Below are 25,187 nucleotides of genomic sequence, written 5' to 3' on the forward strand. Positions count from 1 at the left end.
AGGGTGCCTGAGTGGCTCAATGGACTGTGTCTGCTTTCAGCTCAGGACATGATCTCAGGATTCTGGGATCAAGCCTAGCACTGGGCTCCCTGCTCTGTGGGGAGTCTGCTGCTCCCTCTGCCTCCCCACCTCATACTGTCAAATAAATAAAAATCTTTAAAAAATTTTTAGAATTACACAACATTTTTAATATTTTGGTATTAATGAGTAGATTTTATGTAGAAATAGTAAAACTATTTTCTCTTCAGGCGTTCTCCAAGTAAAAGGTCCAGGAATAAGCAGGTGGGACTACATTAATATTTTTGTAGTTCCTCAGCCTCAAAATGTACAAGTGTGCTGGATTACAACAGAATAAGAAGTGAGTCTGATGGTATTACAGTGTGGCTTTCCTTCTGTTCCTGTTTCTAGAGAAAGAAATCCACCTCAAAGGAGAAATGCGCTGTACCATTTACCTGCAGGCCTAATATGCCTGGTGGGTGATAACACTTCAGGACTCTGGTTCAGACCTCAAAGTAAAACAAACAATCCAGTTTTGAAATTTTCTTCAAAAATGAAATTCCTACAATAGAGGGTATCAATAGCTTTTTCCTTCACTGGAGTTTCAGCAAGTCCCTTATGTATATCTCTGGTTCTGCCTTCATCCTTGACACATTCACAAATTCTTAAAACATTCAGCACACAAAGCTGGCTGCTCACTTTCAAAAACATGTTATTGTTTCATTTAATCAGGCTGCAAGCTGTGACTTTCAGAACAGCACAATGTGAGTGAAAAAAAAAAAAACCTTTCCCACGTCAGTAAAATTTCTCTTTCCTTAGAGAACACGCTCACTTTTTAAAAAAAATTTCAATTCTTTGCTAAAGACTGTTGTGAAACAAATTTTTAAAAATTTAGAAAAATTATTTAAAATCTTAAAGCCTTAATTTTACTATTACTAATTTTTAAAAACCCAACTATTTTGGTGCTAGGCTGACTACAAGATAGAGTTAGAAGAGTGAGCCTTTCTCTCCCTCAAATTAAGACTATGCATTATACTGTGACACCAGTAGTGCCACATCATGCCATCAATGGGGCCAGGGTCATTGTCAGACTGGCTTTCCTGTCACACTAGGGATATTAGATTTGTGGCAGTATGTTGAAGGGGGCACAATCCTGTATCCTCAAGAGCACATTATTACCTAAAAGGATCATACAGGCAAAAATTGTTAATGTCTATGTAGAACCAAAGCCTTGTCCTATAACATAAGAATTTAACAATTTCTTAGCTACCATTTGACAAGTTCTTCCTAACTTCCCTTAGCATCCATCAGTAAGTTCCTAACCTGGGCCCTGATGCTGTCCAACGCACAAGCTGCAAACAGAAAAAGACAAGGTTGCTAGTGTCTTTCCTTTCATTATTAATGTAATGAGCTCCATTAACCTGTTTTTGCCACCATGTTCAAAGGCTGGATTTGAAGCCTAGAGGAGAAGAGGGCATGATGGTTGTACTTTATGAAACCAGGAACAGGACTCTCTTCACCATATTTAACTTCTGACCTTTTCAGCTGTTGGAGCAAGTTGTTTAGTGAGCATTCAACCGGGCCAAAGTCTGAATATGCCAGCAACTCCCTGTCCAATCTCTGGTCTTTATTTGAAGCTGATAAAAACTGAGTGATGACATCGGTCAGAACAACGAAGCTTTGAGAACCACCACTTTTCAGTAAATCAGATGCCATTTTAAGAAAACTTATAATGGCTTCTAGCATAACACATGCTTTACATTAGTCAGACTGTGGTAAAGCTGGAATTCATTGTAAAACACTTTGAAAATATATGAAGTTAACTGAATTCCCCACCCACACTGGAAGACTGTAGCTAACATTAATACTGTATACTTACGGTAACTTACAGATAGGTTAGAAAACACTGAGGGGTCTTATTCACTACTCTAATACTCTATTATTCATGTAGAAATATTTAATATCCTCCCAGTGAATTAATCAGTTCTCAAGCTCACATGAATTTTGCCACTTGTTTAGTCTTCTAGTCCTACAGCAAGTTAGCATATCTCACATCTAGCTTACTACATCTTTCCCACTAGCCCTAACCAAAACAGACATCACATACTCCAGATTCTCTTCAGGATATACCATCTAAAGTCACAGCAATTTCAGAGACAGTGCAAGCTTGTTCATGTTTAGAGTTACAGAAATGAGGCCTAGAAGTGCTTTGTGCATACAAGTAGCCAGAACCAGAGTAAGAACTCCAGAACCCTTGACAGAGAGAAAGAAAGGGTAGAAAGCATGGAAATCACAAGTGATAAATTTCAGATGGAAAAAGGATAAGAGAAATTATAACAAAAAACCAAAACTACAGTCACACAGCTGTTTTGTAGCAGCTTTAAAATATAGTATACAAAATTCAGCAACACGTTATAAAACTGTACAAATTTTTAGATGTTTAGGACCTAAGATTTTTATAAAGAGAGGCTTATATTATATACATTTCCAGGAACAGTGACTGTTATTAGAAAAAGTTACATTTGTCCCAGAACATAATATTCATAGTTTGCTTTCAAAACAAACTCAAAGTAAGGATTGGACTTTAAGCTTCCAAGCTGGTCTGCTTGTAGGAGGTCCTTCACCTCTGGCAAGTATTCACTGAGCTGAATACCTATAAACACAAACACACAGTCCTTTTTTATTTTCATAAAACTCTCAAATGAATTAAGATGATTAATGATAACAACATCTGTGCTTCTATTTAAAATATAATGTCACTCCACTATTGGGAAATACTGTTCTAAATTCCTTCCACTGTCAAACATACTTGCAGGTCTAACGACAGGACATTGTTTACTTAGAGGAGGGTGCTTGAGTATTTTTCCGCCTAGTGGTCAAAACAGCCAATCTGATTAAAGTCTTTTAAATAAGATCTGAAATATTTTCATTTTTCTCTATAGCTTAAGTCATTTCTTCAGAATGGAAGTTTTCAACTAATAATCACCTGAAAACAAGTATTTCTAACAATTATATATTCAAGTATTTCAAGAATTATATATATTAAACATATACCCAATTATATATATAGAGAGAAATAATTTAGCAGAGATAATATCATGAAAGCTAGCTATAGTGTCTCAAAATACAGTCTGAAATGAGACAGGAGAAGAATCATTTCTTCATTAGTCCTCTATAAAGCTGGAAAGCCAATGAACATTGATTAAATGGAACTGCCAGAATCAGGATTTGTGTAGTTACAAAGAGGCACATAAAATTTTCTCACTTGATAAAGAAAACTAGAAAATAATTCAATAAGACAATATAACTTGTCACATTAGCATTAAGTTCTCAAAATCAAATACGGAGTTTTTTTTTTAATACCCTCAAAGTGCCTAGCACCATTTTTTGTACTTGTTATATAATAAAAATCTGGGTTAATAAATGTTATGAGGCTAAATCCAAAATATTTATAATCATTTACTACAATTAAAATACTTTCAACAAAGATTGTGCATTTTGTGTGTATAATGTACTTCAATAATATAAAAAAACAAACCAAAAAATTCCATGTGGGTAAGTTAAACATATCTGTTGGATGAATACATTCCACAAGCTGAAGTTAATTGCTGGCTGTCAAAAACTATGAAATTTGAGGCTATTTATCTCTCTACCTTCAGGATCTGTCCTTTAAAAACATTTACTACTGTATATAGTATTATTCTACAGTATTATTAAAATTTTTCCAAAAACAGACGTCCCTACCTTCTTGTTATAATAAATATATATATCTTTCATTTGTGTATATTATTTATTTACATAATAGTTTCTACTTTTTTTTGTCCTTTGGTCACAATTCAGTAATTTTTTCTATAAAACCACAACTTTCCATTCCTGCTGCCCATCTATGATTTATAATCTAAGAATAACAAAAAGAGCAAAGTCACCTTTAAAAGGCACTAAACACTTACCTGAGCAATAACTCAATTCTGTGGCACTTTTATGAGAACAAGCTTCATGAAAAACATTGGATTTGAGTCCAAATGCTTTCTAATAATCTATTAGGCCCAATCGGAAAATCTCTCCAACAGCACAGAGAAATCAACTATATCCAGTTATTTCTTCATTTTCAAATACAGAAAAAAAGTCTTACAAGTGTTATAGCTGTTTCTGAATTTCAAGTATTTCAAATACTTTCAAGCAAAAGTCAGGTTCTTTTGCTATATCTCTTAATTCATTTTTAATTTTTATTTATTTTGTAACAATGAAAAGGCTTGATTAACCTTTGTGTTATCTGCTTGCCTTTGAAAATGAATGCACTATTAAATCTGTCATGTAGGATGATCAAGCATTCCTTTTTCATGAATAAAATCCATATCGGGGATCCCTGGGTGGCTCAGTGGTTTCGCGCCTGCCTTTGGCCCAGGGCGCGATCCTGGAGTCCCGGGATAGAGTCCCGCATCGGGCTCCCGGCATGGAGCCTGCTTCTCCCTCTGGCTGTGTTCTGCCTCTCTCTCTCTCTCTCTCTATGTCTATCATAAATAAATAAATAAAAATAAATCTTTAAAAAAAATAATAAATAATAAATAAATAAATTAAATAAAGTAAATAAATAAAATCCATATCAATTCTAGGCAAGTTCCAAGTTGTCTAGTCATAGAACTGTATTTTCACTGGATCACTTATAAAACGCGACTAAAAATCTGAAAAGCAATGAATGCAAGGAGACCACCACCGATGGGCTGTAAAACAAAAGCTTCTGACACACAAATGGTTGAGAGTTTGCTTTTGTTTCACCTCCGAATATGGGGTGGTATGGTTGGTTTCACACTACCTTTCCAAGAGCCCCCTTTTACTTTCCCAGGGTAAGCCAGCAATTCTAAAATACAAGATGGCAGAATACAATCCATTACAGAGGAGCTGGGGCTTTGAATCTACAAAATACTTGTAGGCATTCAAAGAACAAGTGTCTGTTGAGTGACTACTACATACCAGGGACTCAGTTTGCCACGTTTTATGTATGTTAAAAAATGTCTCTTGCATATATATATATAGAAAACTTTCAAATGTGTGTAAATGTCACTATGATGGATTAAAGTCCCATCCATTTAAGAGGACTGAATTTACAATAACTTATCACTGTATGTTTTTCCCATGTGGTCCAAAAGAATGTCCTTATCTTTTTGCAAAGACTGGTAAACTCTAAGCCTTATTTTGCACATGGCCTGAATTTAGTATGACACATTTTGATAGAAAATGATATAACAGGAGCCACACGTGTATAAAATGTGCAAAACTGCTCATCTCTAACACTCTCCATATGTTAAGTTCTCAGTAATATGAAAAAAGGTGAAGGTAACTACAGTTGATCTTTGAACAGCACAGGTTTGAAGTGCATGGGTCCACTTAGGTCCAAATTTTTTGGATTCAGTACAGTACTGTAAATGTATTCTTATTATTTTCTCAATAGCAATTTCTCTTCTCTAGCTTCTTTTATTGTAAGAATATAGTATATAATACACATGCAAAGTTATGTGTTAACTGTTTATGTTATTGGTAAGGCTTCTGGTCAATAGCAGGCTAACAGTTGAAGTTTTTAGGGAGTAAGAATTTTATGTGGATTTTCAACTGTGCTGGGGGTCAGTACCCCTTAACCACACATTGTTCAAGGGTCAACTGTATCCTCTACTTCATATTCCCCCTTAGAATAGCTCCTTTATACTTGTGTCTCAATCAGCAAATGGAGTTTTGCTCACTGTTTTAGGTAAAAAACATATACAAAACATATTTCCTTGTTTCTTTTTATTTTGTTCCTAAAATGAATTTTAGAGTGTTAATGTCCAAAATGGATTTATAAAAGCATTTTATAATTTGTACTTAAGCACAGTATGGTCAGTTATATAACAAAAAGTTATTTCTCATTTATATCTCAAGTTTTCTATCTTCACAAGAGTTAACTGAAAAATTAAAAGAAAATGGTTACTTCTATCATACAGATTTTTGGTGTCACAACCCGTATCTGAATCCATTCCCTGTCCATCTTGAATCAACATGGAGACTTTGCCCACTGGAGTCCCCTGGGACCTATGTGGATGGAGACTTCACCTTCACACATGTTCCCTCAGCTGGGAGAGGAAAGGAAAAACCCCTTCCTTCATTTTAAAAAAAAATTCTCTGAGTATGATATTGTTTAAACTGCCCTAGCACTGACACCTTAGCCAATACCCATTATTCTCAGATTTCTAAAACTGAGGAGCGATGATACAATTTCCAATATTAACAAACCACTTACCATCTTTTAAAAGTTTCTGTAAGATTTTCACAAATATACTGTCTTTAGATACTTCAATTGGATCATCCTTGCCATCTGAACTGGACCAGCTAAAAAACAAAATTGCAATGAGAAGAAAATGAAATAACAGATTATCTGAAATATAAATGACTTCTGTTTGCTCCTGTAGTTTTGTTTTGATGGTTGTGCCGGGCTGGAGAATCTTGAGTTTTGTGATACTGTTTCAAATTATTTAAATAAGAGAGGTTTAAATGTTGTATTATACTTAGAGTCTCCATATTAGATACAAAATGCTACACTTAGGTAGCTATTCCCCCAACACAACCATATATATTTGATGTCAAAACCAAGTAGTGAGCCATCTTTGCCAAAAAAATTCTGTAAAAAAGTAACAAATCTAGTAGGGACTCCCAAGCATGATCTTCAGAGCACAAGTAATAGTTATAGTATGTTGTAACATATTCTACTTTTCATTAAAATAAAATAGTAGCAAGTTTTCTTTATCTAGTCTAGATTATCTATTGTTGAAACACACACAGATCCACTCACTGCTTTGTAGTAATTAATGAATATATATATCCCATGATACCTTAGAGTTTTGTGGGGTTTTTTTAAAGATTTTGTTTGAGAGACAAAGAGAGCACACGCACAAGCAGGGGCTAGGAGGAGGGGCAGAAGGAGAAGGAGGCTCCCAATGCGGGGCTCAATCCCAGGACCCAGAGATCATGACCTGAGCCGAAATCAGGAGGTGGACATTTAACTGAGCCACCCGGGTGTCCCAATACCTAAAAGTTGTTTTTGTTTTTAAAGATTTTATTTATTTATTCATGAAAGACACACACACACACACACACAGAGGCAGAGACACAGGCAGAGGGAGAAGCAGGCTCCATGCAGGGAGCCCGACATGGGACTCAATCCCGGGTCTCCAGGATCCCACCCTGGACTGAAGGCAGCACTAAAGCGCTGAGCCACCCGGGCTGCCCTACCTCAAAGTTTTTTTTTTTTTAAATATATTTTTTAAAGGCTCTATTTATTTATTCGTGAAAGACAGCGCGAGAGAGGCAGAGACACAGGCAGAGGGAGAAGCAGGCTCCATGCAGGGAGCCTGATGTGGGACTTGATCCTGGGTCCCCAGGATCACAACCAGGGCCAAAGGCAGCGCTAAGCCGCTGAGCCACCAGGGCTGCCCCATACCTCAAAGTTTTTAAACATGAAGTCATGACAAGGAATTCCAGTCAAATGACAATATACTTTTTTAAGATTAGGAAGAAGAATCAAGTGGTTAGAGCCAGATGCTTTAGAGAGTGACCTCCAAGACCAAAGAGAACAACAATTTTAACTATCTGGGAGTGATCAGAGAAGAAATGCTTTAGTAAAAATAGTAATACAATTTCTCATATAAATAGGAAAACTGTGAGTAGGGAAGAGTGTTAGCACTCAAGTTACAATCTATTTAAAATCCTTTTCCCAGAAATAATTCATCCTCACAAGCGATTATTCTTGTCTTTCACTGCCACCACCTTTCTTTGCCACCATTTCCCATGGAAGTCTCCCTCCTCAGGAAGGAGAGGATTGTGAAAAAGAGGTCTCAGTAACTTATAAAAGAGTACTGATACGCTAATAAACTTTTTATTTAAAACAAAATGCAGTTTCTTGTTTAGCAGAATAGGCCCAACTTACATGAAAATCAGGAACATATATATTTCTGTGCAAACAGTCCAAATTTTAAAATCAAAAGTTTAAAATCAAAAGTAGAGGGGCACCTGGGTGTCTCATTCAGTGAAGCAACCAACTCCTGGTTTCGGCTCAGGTCATCATGATCTCAGGATCATGAGATCAAGTTCTGCATAGGGCTCTGCACTGGGTGCAGAGTGCTTGAGATTCTCTTTCTCCCAGTCTCCCTTTGCATCCCACCTCTGCTCTTGCTCACTCAAATAAATAAAATCAGACGTAGAAATTTATCATATCAGTGGTCCTAAGTCCTTAAACTCTCCCTTTATTATTGAATGAAAAATTTAATTATTAATGCATGCAGTAAGATTTTTTTTTTTAAAGATTTATCCATTCATAGAGACACAGAGAGAGAGGCAGAGACACAGGCAGAGGGAGAAGCAGGCTCCATGCAGGGAGCCCGACGTGGGACTCGATCCCGGGTCTCCAGGATCACACCCTGGGGCTGCAGGCAGTGCTAAACCGCTGCGCCACCACTGCTGCCCATGCAGTAAGATTTTTATGTTATAATACAATTAGGTTATAAAATCATTTGATGTATGATATAATGTTCCTAAAGAGTCCTTTTCCAAAACCATAGCTTAGATTCATACGATGAGAACTAAGAACTTACTTATCTCTCTGAAGAGCTTTGCAAAAGATTTCCAGTTTTAGATCATTTATGTTTACATCTTCCTCCTTTACAGTAAAACAAATAAATCCTCATTAAGTCCTGATTTTAAAAATACATGCTTAAACTTGAGTTAGCTAATTCTGCATAAATGATTGATTTACTTTAATTCATAATTTAAAAAATTTCTTTTAAGACATCAATACTCAGAAGTGTAAGCCAATTAATAACTGTGTGTGAATTAGTTTGATTATTCTGTGATAATCTGATTGAAAGGGTTAAGATTTTAAACAAGGTAATATAAAAGCCAATATACTACATTTTAAAAATCTATCAAACTACTTTTTTTTTTTTCCTTTAACCAAACTACTTTCAATTGCAGGGCCAACTATTTAACCTACAGAATTGTCATTATATTCTCCCCCCACCCTGCCAAAGAAGGCTGAGAACAGCTCCTCTTAGGATAAATACTGTGAAGAATAAATTGATAAAGCAATATATCAGACTAAGGAACTAATAATGGCTTCATAAATGAAAGAGAAAAAATATCCCAGGATTCTGAAAAGCAGTGTTTTTTATTCATGTGCAGAAAAAGACATCTGGGAATGTCTGAGAATTATCAGGAAAGGGAATCTCCTGACAGCTTTTTAAAAGAGTTTTGCACAAGCCAAGTTAGGAATATCTGAACCAGAGTCTTTTTAAATTAACACATTGTCACAACTGGCTAAAAGAGTAATTTTTTTCTTTTTATGTCTTTAGCTCTACAGAAAGCCAAATATATAAATTGTGATACCTGCCCATGATCATCTCAAGTGATTTACGTACCTCATCAATATATTCCAGCAAGTCCAAAGCTTTCTTGAAATCATATTCATTAGCTCTTCTGTTTTCTTCACAGATATACAGCTATGGCAAGTTCAAATAAGACTGAGGATTATTTTAAGTAATCATATAACCAAGACTAGAGAAATTCATGGAGAAAATAAGTCATTCTGTCTTTCAAGTAAGTCACAGGTATTTTTATTTTATAGTAAGAAGACTATCATCTTTGGAATTCACACTCCATCTACCCTCACAATAAACTGTCTTTCAAAATGTGCCTATGCTCAACAGTATTTAATTTGCATAACTTGGTATATGTACCTTTAAAATGTCAGTACATTTATATTCTTAAGTTCAAGACAGTATATGTATTTCAGTATTCTTTTGATCATATTCTTTGCAATATGCTATATATGGAGAGGCTGTTGTGAGCTCAATTATAGGAAATCTGTTATTAGTAATGGCTAAAATACTGAAGTTTTTGAATTGTCTTCTTTTTAATAGAATTAGAGCAAATTCAAAGTGATCCTACATTGTTCTTGCATTTGAAAGCTTTCTTGAAAGGCAAAGGAGAAGCAAAGTTAACACTACAAGCGTACATAACAACAAAGCTAGCCTACCTAGGCTGTAGCCCATAATCTAGCTATGCCCTTAGGAATGTGCTATGTTCCAGAGAAAAAGGGTGAGGATGGTACTTATAGGCTATGTAAAATCCAGTTCCTTGAACATTTTTCTTATGGAAGAGCCTGAACTGTACCTCATGGTACATGTCTGTCCTATGCTGAAAAATACAAATACTTTCTTCTGGTCACCTGGATGAGCATCTCTAGGAACAGGTGGAGGCAGAGGCTGACCCACTACTTTCCACTAACTTGAGTCCTGCTCTCAAGCAACTTCTAACAACTATTCTAGGGGAAGGGGAAAGTTACCAGAAAAATAGGAAGTGGGCAGATGACCACTTGTAGGAACTATACCATCTGACTCAAATACTGAGAGGTTGTTTTGAGACTAAGGAATGGTGCAAGGATGTGAAAAGCACGCACACTGATGAGCTGTGGGGCAGTCAACACTGGCATTGCACTGAGACTTAGCTGTTTTTCCGCCAGCAGCTGTTCAGGCAAGGTCTCCTGGTGCAGCAGAAAGCGCTCCTGCTCAGCCATTTCTAGAATTCAAAATGAGAGGCGGGGAGAGGAATAAACTCTTCTGCTCCATCATAAAACAAATCTGAATTTTTTTTAAAAAAGAGGAACATCTCTAAAGGTAATCTCATCACTATTTGGTGAACTTAAAATGTTATTAATTCTGCTAACTCTTGATTTCTGATTATGCTAAAACATATTCATGGTGTGATCCAAATCATATAAACAAACACTATCCCCAGATACAGGAGGGGAGAGAAGAGCTATGAAAATACACCCTACTGCTTGAAGAAGTTGTAGAACAGATGGCTATCTCATGAGGCACAAGTCCTTCAGATCGGGGGATCCAGTCCCATTTTATGGTAACTTAGCAACTCCCACCAGAGTTTCTAGCATAATCTTTCACTAGGGGAAATGATCTACTTAAAAGCCACAATGAGTATACTCTAGGAAAAACAAAACCTGGAAGCTTATGTGTCAAACCTATTAACTAGCAATGGTAATCTCAATAGGATGAGGTGACAAGGTGAGGCTTACTTGCCATAAGCTATCCAGGCTGCAGACCATCCCCAGGCTGGGCTACAGAGGAAAAGGATCTAGAACTGCCATGCAGCCTCATAAACACAGCGGTCACATCACAGCAAAGTACAGTGACCAAAGCACAAATACGCTCATACAAATACTGACATCACTTTACAATCAAATCATTTTTGTGCAATTTCCATACAGAGAAAAACAGACTGGGAGGATACATAAAACAGTAATAGTAGTAATCTCTGTGGCAGTGAGATATTATATAGACAATTTGTTTTTTTCTGTTTGTGTTTTTCCTGGTAATTTACAAATTTCCATAAGGAATTATTCACATTACCAGAAAGGAAGTTATTTTTCAAAAATCTACTCCCTATGACCAGATACACTGATGACAGTCTGTAGGTAATTACTGACATCTGAAAATACTTCCATTGTGTTAAGAATGTGAAAGTTAAGAAGTAATCAAATCAAAATGACCAGTTCTAACGATTTCTGGTGGGTGAGGTAGCAAGAAATAAAACTTTGATTTAATTAACATGGTCTATCTCTGGTGATCAGACTAAATTATGGCTTTCCACGTCAGATTATCAGCCAACCTTGCTGAATTTATACACACTTCTTTAGAACAAAAAAGGACTACCAGTGCTTAAAAATAAAAGACTGAAGATTTCCCTCAACAGTGCAAAATAATTTTTTTTTAAAAAAATATTTTATTTATTTATTCATGAGAGACACAGAGACAGAGAGAGGCAGAGACACAGAGGGAGAAACAGGCTCCACACAGGGAGCCCGACATGGGACTCGATCCTGGGTCTCCAGGATCACACCCCAGGCCAAAAGCGGTGCCAAACTGCTGAGCCACCCAGGCTGCCCAAATAATTTTAATAATAAAAATTAAATGCTAATCCTAGGATTTATTAAATAATATATGTAAGACTTTTTTTTTTCAAGAACAGTGCCTCCAATCCTTGTAACTACCCATTTTATAGCTGAGGAACTGAGGCCTGTCAGAGGGTATCCAAAGTCACAAAGATAGTAAGCTGGAGAAAATATCTGAAATCAGATCTGTCCAATTTCCATCTAGATTCTTTCCACTATTCCCACTCCTCGAAGAAACAAATGACAGCAGTATAATTAGAATCTGTACCTAAGAGACTGGACTCTGTGGCTAAGCCCTGAAACCAAACACCTGTATTTGCATACAGTTCACCCCTGAACACATAGCTAAGATCCCCCTCCGATTTTTATTTTGAAAAATTCCAAACCTACAAAAAAATTTAAAGAATACAGTGTACACTGTATACCTGGAGTTACCTGCTGTTAACATTTTGCCATCTTTGCTTTATCTACCTATCTACTTATCAACCCATCGATTTGCTTTTCCCCTTAATATAGAAGTTGCAGACTTTCACACCATTTCATTTCTAATTACTTTAGCATATACCTCCTAAGAACAAGACCATTCAACCAGTATCATTATCAAGTCTGAAAAATTTAACAGATATAGTAAAGTCATCTAATATTTATTATGTTCACATTTCCCCAGTTGTCACCAAAATGTTTGTCACAGTTATTTGGGGGATGACTGAGGAGCTGATCAAGCATCTCATACTGCATTTGGTTGTCACAGCTCTCAGGCTACTTTAATCTAAAACAGCCTCTTTTTTTGCCCTTTATGTTGCTTAATTTTGAAAAGACTGGGCTGATTATATTAAATGCCCCACAAATAGGATACATCCAATCATTCCCTGTTGTTAGATTCAGGTTGAACATCTCTAGCACGAAAGCAATGCAAGTGGTATTCTGCATCACTCCAGGAAGTATATAATGTTAATCTGTCTCACTGCTGATGATGGTCTGTTAGATGTGTGTAATGACAGTCTGAAAACATGAGATGATCTTCTACCCCTAAACCCTAGACTCAATGTTTTAGCATCCTTTGATGAACAATTAGTCACTATAGTTGCAAGATGCTTCCCAAGTCCTATTTCCACACTTATCAGCTGGTATTCTTTTTTCGTAAAGAAGAATTTCACTGATCCTTCCCATTCTGGGCATCACTGTAGATTTATGAATTTTTGCTTTTAAATGGTGAAATAAAATGCTTTACTATCATTTTACTATCATTATTTTTGGTGTTCAAACTCGGCCAGTGGAGGCTATTTTGTTGACATCTCTACAAAAACCTTGCTCTCTGGCTCAGCAAGATTCAAGATCTTTCCTCAATAACCTTTGTTTTTACTAAGAAACAGTTAGAAGTAGTTAGAAGCCAAAACATAGGACTAGGTATACTCATGCTACTGGGGTGTCACTGCTTTTAGCCCTTTTCAGTGAACAGAGCCAAGGAATACTTTAATTTTAAATAATCTTGATTCCATCTGAAATCTCCAATTCAAATGCTGTATACAGGGTTCTTCCTTCTCTTCCTTCTAGATTTTATCTCCCTTCCCCTTGGTTCTCAAAAATGACATGTATCATTTTCTCAACCTACAATGTAACAAAATAGTTGGATACAATTATGACACCAAAAAGTTTTGAATTCTGAAACCAGTAGCTTCAAAATTACCACTATTTACAACAAACCCACTGATTAAAAAGGTCAAAGATTTCTTTGCAGTTCTTCTTGTTCTTGGATTATGAGTCACTCAGGGTATACTCAGAGCACTCTTCAAATCATACATAATTCTTAGGAATTCTTATTTAACAAACAGATTTTCTGTAAAAAATAGAATCCCAAAAAATATGTACTTAAGTATCTAATGAGACTGGATAGAAATCGCACCTCTTAAAGGAGTGATGGGTCCTGTTTCTAATAAGCCCTATTAATAACAGGAATGCATTCTAAGAGTTCACTGATAGCATGATTAACATTCAAATCCTTTCTTTTACCTTCAATTTTTTCTTGTAGGATATCCTCTGAAAAGTCTGAAGCCAATGCAGCCAATTTACTCAAACCAAGAAGGGTTTTTTTCTTTGCAAAATAATGAGTTTCCATGTTTGCCAAACCCAGAAGTGTTGCATGAGCCTACAATAAACAAAATATGAAAAATGGTAAGATTCTCAGTACTAATTCAAGTTAAGTACAACCCAAAATTATTCCCAACTGATAACAATGAAAAATCAATTAATACTAGCAAACCTAAAACTGATTGGTACTATATACTGAGAGTGATTGCACAATAAAATATCAACCTGCCACACTAATTATTGGGAAAAGAAACATACATAAAACGTTCGTTCTAGAACAATTACATATTCACTTCAACAACTTGTCAAGGACAAACTTTAAAATTAATTCATGTATGGTTTTTACCCAAAATTTGAACATTTTTTTGTTTTATGCCATCATAAATAAAAAAAGAACACTTTATTCAAATTATGTCAGCGAACAGGAGATACATATTTAAAATCACCTCTAAATAATATTTTAATCACTATAAGCTAAACCAATTAAATAAAAAACTGCCTAAATCGGCTCCATGTAACTCAATCTTCCTTACCTTTTCTAATTCTTGGCTGTTAATTTCATGTAACCAGCTAAGATGCTCATGAGCTTGCAAAAAATTTGCCAACTCTTCATGCTGAGAAATGGGCTGAGATAATAATTTGCCTCGCTTTCCTTTCTCCAGATACCAACGGAAGAGAAAGTCTGAAAAATTCTACAAAAACAAAAACAAAACACAAAAACAAAAAACAGAGCAAAGAATCCAACAATATTCGGGAGTACAGTTTTAAAAAGTACATTTCTGATAATAAAATATTAAATTTTCTTAAAGGTCTTAGATTCTAGAATAAAAATCTTCTTTTAAACACTTATTTTCTATATGGTAGTGTCCTAAAGAAAACTTAACTTAGTAAAACTTCATTTAACAAATGAGGAATTCAGATTCAGAAAGGGGATCCTGCTCAAGATCATGTAAACTTTATATATGGATGGTGTGGAATGGTACTCATTAGTTACATGTAGCTGTTTAAACTTCATTAAAATTAAAAAATTCAGTTCCTCAGTCACACTAGCCATATTTCAAGTGCTCAATGGCCCTATATGTGCTATCTGAGACAGAAAATATGAGTAAGATCTCCACTGTCCCTGAAAGTTCTATGCAACAGTGCAGAATGAAAGATTCTCAAGAATTGAATTCTTTGCCAGGAGGCCATGCAGGCTGGTTTGATAAATAGAAATCTAGATAGGCCCTAAATGCTTAGTCAGTTTTTCCCACCAGATGTTGGGGTAATATGGAAGGCTAGAGGGAAAAGGAAGACTAAAAAGTCCTACAGCCATATATGTAAGAGATCTTTCCACCAAAGTGGGAATTCTGCAATGAACCGGTACCATAAGACTTCGAAACCAGAAATGAAGTGAATGTAACAAAAGCCACAACCAAGCCTTGGTCCACCTCTATTCTGGTTGAATTGAGTGACCTGCTTCTCACCATATCTGCCTCCCCAGGTAAAAATAGCATTCATTTCCATCTGTACGGCTCTTTTATACACAATATCCAAACACAACAAAAAAAATTACAAGACATAAAAAGCAGAAAAATATGACAAGTAGTAGGCAACAGAAGCAGACCTGAGAATGATCAGATTTTGGAGGTAGCACAGAAGGATTTTTAAGTATTTACTAAACATATTAAAGAAAATAAAAGCATACAAAAATGGATGGAAAATGTCAGCAAAGGACTAGAATCCACAAAAAGAATAAAAACCATGATGGGCTTAGCCTATTATGAAATACTAAATAAGCCGTGTCCCACAATTAGGCCCTGATCAAATAAGGTAAGTTACATCTAGTCCACGTTATACCCTAACATCATCAAAAACATTGCTGTGAAATACTTAATAAGGACAAATGTTTGTGACGTACTAAGGTAAACAAACAATTGGCAAAACATGTCTGTCTGTATACAATGTCACTTCATAGTAGCAAAAAAATCAGGTTTCACATGAAGATCAACTGAATAACATGGCCTTTAGGAGCAACTAGAATTCACTTAGAGAGTGTCATAATGAGAACTTTTTAAAAAAATAAGCATGATGTCAAACAAGGAAAGCAAAAATCTTTGGTGTATGGAAAGCTAAGCTCTCTCAAAGCTGAAGCATCTTGTGCTCCCAAGATCTTTTTTCAAAGTTTAAGAACTCTCCCAACATTCGTATACCTAAGTACTTTTAATTATAACTGAAAATATCTGAATAGAAATGAAAGTTTTAACATATTCTTCAAACCTTAAAAGAATCATTCAATAATACTTGGAATTGCCTGCCAATTTACCAAGAAACATAATGCACAAATTGGTAGCTAAGTTAACTACAAAAAGATTGTATATCATCTTTCAAAAACCCAAGTAAGATCTGAAATGGTAAAACCTCACTACAGGACCTATTGCCTATGTCCCTGACGACACTACCTGATCGGCAAACTGGGTCATGTAGCGCTGGAGTCTGCTCTGGTTGTCAGTCTGCTCACACATTTGTACTAAGATATCAAAATCACAGTATTTTTCTGCTAAAGAAGCAGCCCACGGGTACTGGCCTAGTGTGACTGTAAAAATGAGAACAGATAGAAAAAAATCCCGTTAGTGAAAACTTAATATGTGATAAAAAATGACTGGAAATTTTACCTTCAACTCATATTATATTCTAAACATAATGGAATAGAAACCTTTCTAGTTACTGGCATCCACACAAATTCATTAAAGAGACAAAGTGAATCTGCTGCCCATTCCTGTCTCTCTAGGAGGCAGTTTCCTTCCTGAGTGTACAGGCCCTTATCCTTCCTCCTCTCTATAAAAATAATGGGTCCTTTGTTGAACGGCCACATTCTCCCAGCTGTGCCCTCTAACAGGCCTCAACCTGCTCTACTGTGCAGACTAGTTATGTACATAAAGGTCTCAGATGCCAAGCTCTTGGAGGGCAGTTTCCATTTGTTAATTTATTCATTTTCAAATCTTCTTTAGCACTGTCTATGGCACTTGTACTGGGAAGTTTTGAAAACAAAATCGAACAAATCAACACAGAAAGCTGTACATAGGGGCAGCCCGGGTGGCTCAGCGGTTTAGCGCCCCTTCAGCCCAGGGCCTGATCCTGGAAACCCGGGATCAAGTCCCACGTCGGGCTCCTTGCATGGAGTCTGCTTCTCCCTCTGCCTGTGTCTCTGCCTCTTCTCTCTCTCTCATGAATAAATACAATCTTTAAAAAAATAAATTAAAAAACAAACTGTACACATATGCTTTGCTTTAAGTTCTTGGTTATGGTTGGATGAATGATAGTATATTGTATCTGCTACATTAGTGATCTGACTCCTTCATCTGTTCTGCAAATTCAAAGACCCGTGGCCCTTGCTATACATGTACTTACGAAGTGGAGATAAGAGAACTGATCTTTTCTGTAGGTACTCCATTTCCAGACTGCTGTATCTTTCTTGATCACAAGATCGGTCCAGAGACTTCAGCTGGGAAACATAACCATCCAGGAAGCAATCAATCAGTGCTACCAGTTGCTCTGTCAGAATGTTTCGGAGGTTGCTGTCTGCCTGAGGATAAACCACTTTCAGGACAATCCCATGCTGGCGTTCTATTACTGTTCGGATGCCTGAAGGACCACTTGTTGCTATGAAATCACACAAAGTAATATGGTAAGTAAGGGTTCTATGGCGGCTAAGGGAAAAACCAACTGTCTAAAAACTATCACCTCACTGCTGCTGGAAAAATAAATCACATAGGGCGTCAGCTGATACCTCTGTCCTGCTCAAATCCCATCTTCTCTATGGAAACTTCCTCAACAAAGCCAGGTAAACATGATACTTCTTCCTTCTAAATCCCTCTTATGCTGTTCCACTTACTTCCTTGTATTAAATCAACATTAAATATAGTGAACTCTCTCTCTCCTAGAAAGCCAGGACCTGCTTCCTTGAGTAACTATACGTCCTAAAATCTAGTAGACACAGAGTGCCTGGTGGGCTCAGTCACTAGAGCATGTGACTCTTGACCTTGGGATTCTAAGTTTGAGCTCCTCACTGAGGGTAGAGAGTACTTAAAAAAAAATCTAGGGGGATCCCTGGGTGGCTCAGTGGTTTAGCCCCTGCCTTCCGCCCAGGGTGTGATCCTGGAGTCCCGGGATGGAGTCCCACGTCGGGCTCCCTGCATGGAGCTTGCTTCTACCTCTGCCTGTGTCTCTGCCTCTCTCTCTCTCTCTCTCTCTCTCTCTCTCATCTCTATCTCTCATGAATGAATAAATAAAATCTTAAAAAAAAAATCTAGTGTACACATAAGAAGTACTAGTTAAATTATGAAAAGATCTATAAATTATTCTAAGGAAATAAAAAGCAGTTTTCACAAGAATTGCTCATTCTGGAGATGGCATTTATTTTTCATTTCACTTATAAACCTGAACTAATGGGAGTATTATAGCTTCCAAAAACAGTCATTAGAAATATATTTTGCTAATAATAAATCAGTATGTTTGGGCTCAGTGCTTGCAAACTCACCCGTCCAAGGAACATATTCAGGTTCTTGTTCTAGCGGTTCTTCTCTTCTATACAAGGAGTTTCTATTTTGTCGATAATGACTAGCAGCTTGTAGCATGTCCTGGAAAAAAATGTTAACACATGCAGAAAGTGATGAATCTCAGTATTTTTAAAGGTAACTCAAAACACCAAAGTCTATTAATACTAAAAAATACCAAGTCTGCAGAATTACTTTTTGGTTCTTTCTGCACTGAAATGCTTTACTTCATAATTTAGCTGCAGTTTTGGAAAATTATAATAACCAAAGTAGGAAATCCACTGCTATAAGATGGAACATTTTAATCAGTAATATAAATAGTAAGCTTTTGAGTAAGAGACTTATCTCGTTACTATAACATTAATACATTTGCAATGATATATACATATCCTTCTCCAAATAAAAGGTTTATTTTACCAAACAGAACTTAGGATTATAGAAACTTTCAACATGCACAAGGCAAACATTAAATGTTTGGTAATTAATGTTTATGTTTGGCTGATTAATAAAATGACTGGTATTTTTCTACATTTTTGGAATTAAAGGTTAAATACATTTATAAATTAATGGTGATACAGACAAGAATATGGAAACCACTTTCTCTTCTATCCATACTCTGGTCTCTGATTTGCTGAAATCTTCACTGTAGTTTTGTACCTTGAGAATACTATTCACATTGATGACCACCTCAGCCCATTCAATGGATTCCAATGATGTATCCTTTAAGACCTGCTCCTCATGCTCCAGTAAGCACTCACAGACAGTGTCTACCCGGGACACCTGAAAGAGTGAGGAGAAGGCAATACTTACAACAATTATGGTGATGGGTAATAATTACAACTGCCCAGAATCTACTCAAGGGCTTTTCTCATCAAAGGATGCCCTCAGCTCGATAGAATAAAATAGTTAATGGTGAAAATAAATTTAAAAGAAGTAGAGAAAATATCATGCAAGGGACCCTTGAACAACACAGGGTTGAACTGCATGGGTCCACTCACACGTGGATATTTTTTGATACAGTACAGTACTATATATGTACTTTCTCTTATGATTTTTGTAAAAATATTCTGACAGCGTAGGGGTTCAGCATCCTTAACCTCCTGCCCCTCTGCGTTCATAACTTCTCACTGTTTTTTCTAATTTTTTGTCATTATTAACATATGAATGTAATGGCGTAAAAATGTTCTTAAGCACTGAAACACCTGCTTCCAGTTTCAGCCCATGATTAAATTTCCTCCCTTTAAGTGGAATACTTACTAAATACATTTAGAGTCTGCACAGCAATTGGGCATGCAAAGAAAAAAGAGAAATGATGTTTGCTGCCCTTAAGCTTACAAACTAGTTGAAGGAACAAGACATATGCACATGCAAAATGTGGCCCAAAGAGAAGAACCCTGTTCTTCCTTTTCTATTTTGGGTATTAGTCAAAGGCATTCTAACGACCCCAGCAAGACACTTTTTGGCTCATTTAATTTATAAGATTAAATGTAAGAATTTCTTAATACTGTTAATGTGAAAATCATAAGAAAGTATATATGACATAAAAGAGAAAATAATATAAAAGCAAATAAAATGTCAAAACATTTGCTAATAAACACCTTCAATCATGTGAGTTACGTACTCAGTGATTTCAAATACTGTTCATATGCTGACCCAATCATCCATCCCTTAGGCAGTTAACTCTGCTTTATAGAACCCTAGGATTCAAAACTACATCTCGAAGGATCTAAGAACAGTAAATGTCATGAGGAATTAAGATAAATGGTGGTATCAATGATCTTAAACATTACCATTTTCCATATGGAGTGTTCTTTTGGAACCAATCATATTTTTAGTTTTGTTCTATCATATTCCTAAGATACTACTCATGAACTAATGTATTCAACTGATAATTTCCAGATCTTTTTTTTTTTTTTTGGTAAGTGGAAAATGCAGGTATACTGAATTTAACTAGTATCCTTTCCATTTTGATCCAAATGCAGAAAAAGGAACCAGGCTCTTACTCAATTCTTTCAAAAAATTTGTTAATAACTTAAAATCTTTCTTTTGCCATGTTAAATTATGTATGAACAAAGACCAAAAAAGGACATAAAAGTTCTAACAGTTTGTGAAAGAAATCACAATCACCTTAAGGATCCTACCTTTTTCCCTTCAAAACCTCAAATCCTCTCAAACCTGAGGCTTTACAAGGCTTACCACCCCTCATTTCAAATCCCTTTCCTCAAATATATTGAAACCTACTAACTCTCCTTATAGTACTCCAATTCTTCCAGTCAAAAAGCCCGATGGCTCTTACAGACTAGTTCAGGATCTTAGAATTATCAATGAGGCCGTCTTCCTTATCCCCCTCATCGTCCCCAATCTACATATATACTCTTCTCCCCCACCATTCCAAGGTGGGATGCATTCTTCACTATTCCCATCTCCCCAGAATTCCAAGACCGACCCCAACACCTTACACTCCCAACAGGAGGTAGACAGTTCTCTCACAGGGTTTTATGAACGGCCCCCACCTCTTCGGACAAGCTCTAGCATCAGATATCTCTGATTTCTCCCTCCCAAATAGTACTTCATCCTGTAAGCGACCTTCTCCTCCGCAGTCCTTCTTTGTCCGCTTCTGTTTCTGACACCATCACTCTCCTCCCCTTCCTAAATAACAGTTAGGGCTAAGTGCAGACACCTGTGAGTTTTATCTGTAAGCTTGGCCAGGGGTAGGGGAATGGGGGCTTTGTATAGATTCCTTTCAGAATGGTAAGATTGTGAAATGTGAGGTTAAGGGATGTCTGGGTGGCTCAGCGGTTGAGCGTCTGCCTTTGGCTCAGGGCGTGATCCTGGGTCTGGGGATCAAGTCCCGCATTGGGTTCCCTCTGGGGAGCCTGCTTCTCCCTCTGCCTATGTCTCTGCTTCTTTCCCTGTGTCTCCTGTGAATAAATAAAATCTTTAAAAAAAAAAATAAATGTGAGGCAAAACTATTTTTATTTCTTTCATTCAATTTTGGGCATATTTCCTAGATTAAAGAAAAACAAAATTAAATTAAAAAAGTGCTTTGCCTTACATTCCCTAGGAAAAAAACTAACCCAAATATATAAAAACAAGGCATTCTTAAAACTAAACACATTTATGGAATCAAAAGAAAATGTGAACATAGTTCAGCGTCTTAAATTATTTTTAGGTTATAGTACAAGGAACACAGTCAACCCTTAAACAAGGCAGGTTTAAACTGCATCCATCCACTGATGCACAGATTAGTTTTCGATACAGTACTGTGAGCTTACTTTCTCTTATGTAAATTTTAATATTTCCTTTATTGTAAGAATACAGTATGTAATATATAACATGCAAAACGGGTGTTAATTTAACTACTGGTAAGGCTTCCGGTCAACAGTAAGCTAATAGTAGTTAAGTTTTTGGAAAGTCAGAAGTTATTTATTTTTTAATTTTTTTAATTTTTTATTTTTTAATAAATTTATTTTTTATTGGTGTTCAATTTACCAACATACAGAATAACACCCAGTGCTCATCCTGTCAAGTGCCCCCCCCACCAGTGCCCGTCACCCATTCACTCACACGCCCCGCCCTCCTCCCCTTCCACCACCCCTAGTTCGTTTCCCAGAGTTAGGAGTCTTTATGTTCTGTCTCCCTTTCTGATATTTCCCACACATTTCTTCTCCCTTTCCTTATATTCCCTTTCACTATTTTTTATATTCCCCAAATGAATGAGAAGATATAATGTTTGTCCTTCTCCGATGGAAAGTCAGAAGTTATATATAGATTTTCCACTGTGCAAGGGGGTCAGCACCCCATGTTGTTTAAGGGTCAACTGTATTAAGAAGGAAAAAAAGACTTCTTAGCATAGCCTTAGCATAGCATAGTTAGATCCTGGATCATAGCTAGACTGTAGTCAGAAGGAAATAAAAATGAGACTCACCAAATAAGAATTAAAAGTTCCCCAAATGTAAAAAACAGTTCCAAATTTCAGAGGTGGGGGGTGAGCTAGCACCATTAGTATCACTATCTTTACGAGAGGGAATAAAGTCTCCCCTGCGCCTTCACGAGGTTGTAAGAAGTTGCATGAGAACAAGAGCTGTATACTATTATCACAATGATCAGCTACCACCAACTGGACAGTATCTTAATCTATTCTCCCTCTGAAGTTTGCAGTAGGTTTTTCTTTTCCTTTGAAAATAAATCTGATTTTAAAAGCAAAGTAGATAATAGGATCCTAGCAGGTAGCGAGAAGAGTTTAGTAAAGGGATGATTTACAGTGGTGCTGGCAGGGGTAAGGGGATCTACAAGGAAGGTACAACATCTAGGGGAGCCACTATTAAGTCCAGGTGTGAAAGGGCGCTGGGAGGAAGCAGTTATTGGAAACCTGAAAAGCAGCCATGGAGAAGCCACAGTCTCTGACAGAAGGCAGAGCAAACTGCAGTGGAAGCAGGGAAGGAATGAGAACAAATATCAACAGACAGCCACTCCCCACCTGATAGTGCCTCACCATTATCAAAGACAACAGGAAGCCAGAGGGTCAAGGGAACCTGCTGATGAAGATGCCCTCTGGGGCAGTCAAGAGTGGATTTGGAGAGGCAAAAGGAAAACATTCAGCAGATAGTAGAAAAAACTTAATCAATTTTGCAAGCTCTAATTTATATGGAATGTGATAAATGAATATGGAGTCCTATTTAAAATTTCACTGAGATTTTTTTGTCCTCAATCTCATCCCTGTTCATGGCATAATCCACAAATGGCATAGCTCTACGAAGCCACATTAAGAGCAAAAGGACTCTTACTTCTCTAAAAAAGACGTCTGCAGGAGTCAGGTTGGATGGGATTTCACAGTCCCTCTTGTTTAAAGCAATCATTATTGCTGTGTTCACCAGGTCAGAGAGCCTCGAATGGTAGTTCTTGAGAACAATGGCAGCTGATAACTTTTCAGCATGCTCGCAGAGCAATAGTCGAGTTGCCATGGGCATCCCTCTTACTGCAAAAGTGCCAAGACGTCCAAATAAGCCAACCTAGTGGAAATACAAACACATGTTCTTAGAAAGCATTTACAGTAACACATAAAATAATGCAGTCTTTTCTCCACCAGAAGCACGATGGGTAGAAAGCCACTGGCCTTAGCTGTCCCCAAGAAAGTACCATGGCTATCTCTCCTTTTTGCTGTTCTAAACTCACTCTCTCTCTCTCTCTCTCTCCCCCTTTCCTCCCCTCCCCTCTCCTTCAGCCAGAGTCATTAGCACCTATAAGAAAGTATAGATTCGGGATCCCTGGGTGGCGCAGTGGTTTGGCGCCTGCCTTTGGCCCAGGCGCGATCCTGGAGACCCGGGATCGAATCCCACGTCGGGCTCCCGGTGCATGGAGCCTCTTCTCCCTCTGCCTGTGTCTCTGCCTCTCTCTCTCTCACTGTGTGCCTATCATAAATAAATAAAAATTTAAAAAAATATTAAAAAAAAAGAAAGTATAGATTCTCCTCTTCTGAGATTATGGTCATTTTGCTACTCTACCTTATTTCTCATTATTTATGGTTATCAAAAGTGTAAAACTGCTCTTTACTACCTAACTATCCAAGATTCTAGATCTTTGTGAACAAGATAGTCAGCAGTCTTCATCTTCAGTGACTAATTTCCAGAACCCTAAAGCCATGAGGAGGGTGGGAGAGTCTTTAATCCTCTGCACTACTACCTCTGATCTGCCTGGTGGCAAATTCCTGATGTGTTACTAGGTTGAGTTCTTGTGAGCTTTCTCATCTGATAAAGTGTTAACATACCAACTAGGAAGAAACCAAGAGATACATCTAAATACCGAAATCTTTTCCACATTTTATTACTGAGAGACTTGATTTTTGTATGCTTAGGTTTATTTTTTAAAAAGTACACAGAAAGCAAAAATAAACAACGCCCCAAATCTCTAAATCCTACTAACATGGATAAAAAAACACACATGGTAAGAAAACTTTTTTCATGAATTAGATTTCTTAAAACAATGAGGAATCTACCATTTGCTAAATGGGCTAAACGGTTTTCTGCAAATCCCTCATGAGGCTAGTAACAGTCTTCTCTTCTTATTTTTTAAAGTATAAAGATAGCTCCACAGTGTATAAATGGAAAGCCACAAGGGAAGGCTGTTTCCCATACAATAGACATCAGAATCATTGAGGAACATCAGCAGTCAAGACAGGAGGAACAAGAATTAGTTATAGTGAAAAGCCAAAACAACTTGTGTCTTGGCAAGTCTGGCTTACAATCGTATGTCGAGAACAAAAATTGCAACATCAGCCAACTGAAAACAAAAGATAAAAGATGACATTCATGCGTCTTTTCCCTTTTTTCTCTGTGCAAAAATGCTCTTTCATTTTTTCTGAATGATAGATTACTTCTACACTGCAACCCAACATGGAAATGCCGTGTGCCCAGGACAAGGCACCAGTGGTGCCTCTCCCTGACTACCACTGTGAGCAAGAATCTGGGCAATAAGAGGATGAACAGGACCTCTTCTGTCTGGAGAACCATTTTCTTGCCACTTTGCTGCTGAATTCACTCATTTAACTGCTCCAAGAAAAGCTGCACCCTGACTTCTGA

The 25,187-nt window shown here is 36.9% G+C and overlaps 1 protein-coding gene across 1 annotated transcript in view; it reads right to left on the bottom strand.

Annotated features, from left to right (window-relative positions):
* Positions 1-1,672: 1,672 nt before the first annotated feature.
* The window catches only part of NUP133 (nucleoporin 133), a 54,228-nt gene continuing 30,713 nt past the window's right edge, over positions 1,673-25,187 (bottom strand). Inside the window, exons 15-26 of the mRNA XM_055308920.1 lie at positions 23,397-23,621; positions 19,267-19,389; positions 18,594-18,693; positions 17,465-17,716; positions 16,516-16,649; positions 14,608-14,766; positions 13,997-14,132; positions 10,478-10,596; positions 9,438-9,518; positions 8,616-8,680; positions 6,269-6,357; positions 1,673-2,650 (exon numbers count right to left, since the gene is read on the bottom strand). Of these exons, the coding sequence (XP_055164895.1) occupies positions 2,514-2,650; positions 6,269-6,357; positions 8,616-8,680; positions 9,438-9,518; positions 10,478-10,596; positions 13,997-14,132; positions 14,608-14,766; positions 16,516-16,649; positions 17,465-17,716; positions 18,594-18,693; positions 19,267-19,389; positions 23,397-23,621 (1,620 nt within the window). The 3' untranslated portion in view covers positions 1,673-2,513. The remainder of the gene's footprint in view (positions 2,651-6,268; positions 6,358-8,615; positions 8,681-9,437; positions 9,519-10,477; positions 10,597-13,996; positions 14,133-14,607; positions 14,767-16,515; positions 16,650-17,464; positions 17,717-18,593; positions 18,694-19,266; positions 19,390-23,396; positions 23,622-25,187) is intronic.

Source organism: Nyctereutes procyonoides, unplaced genomic scaffold, assembly GCF_905146905.1.
Source record: "Nyctereutes procyonoides isolate TBG_1078 unplaced genomic scaffold, NYPRO_anot_genome, whole genome shotgun sequence".
Lineage (NCBI taxonomy): Eukaryota > Metazoa > Chordata > Mammalia > Carnivora > Canidae > Nyctereutes > Nyctereutes procyonoides.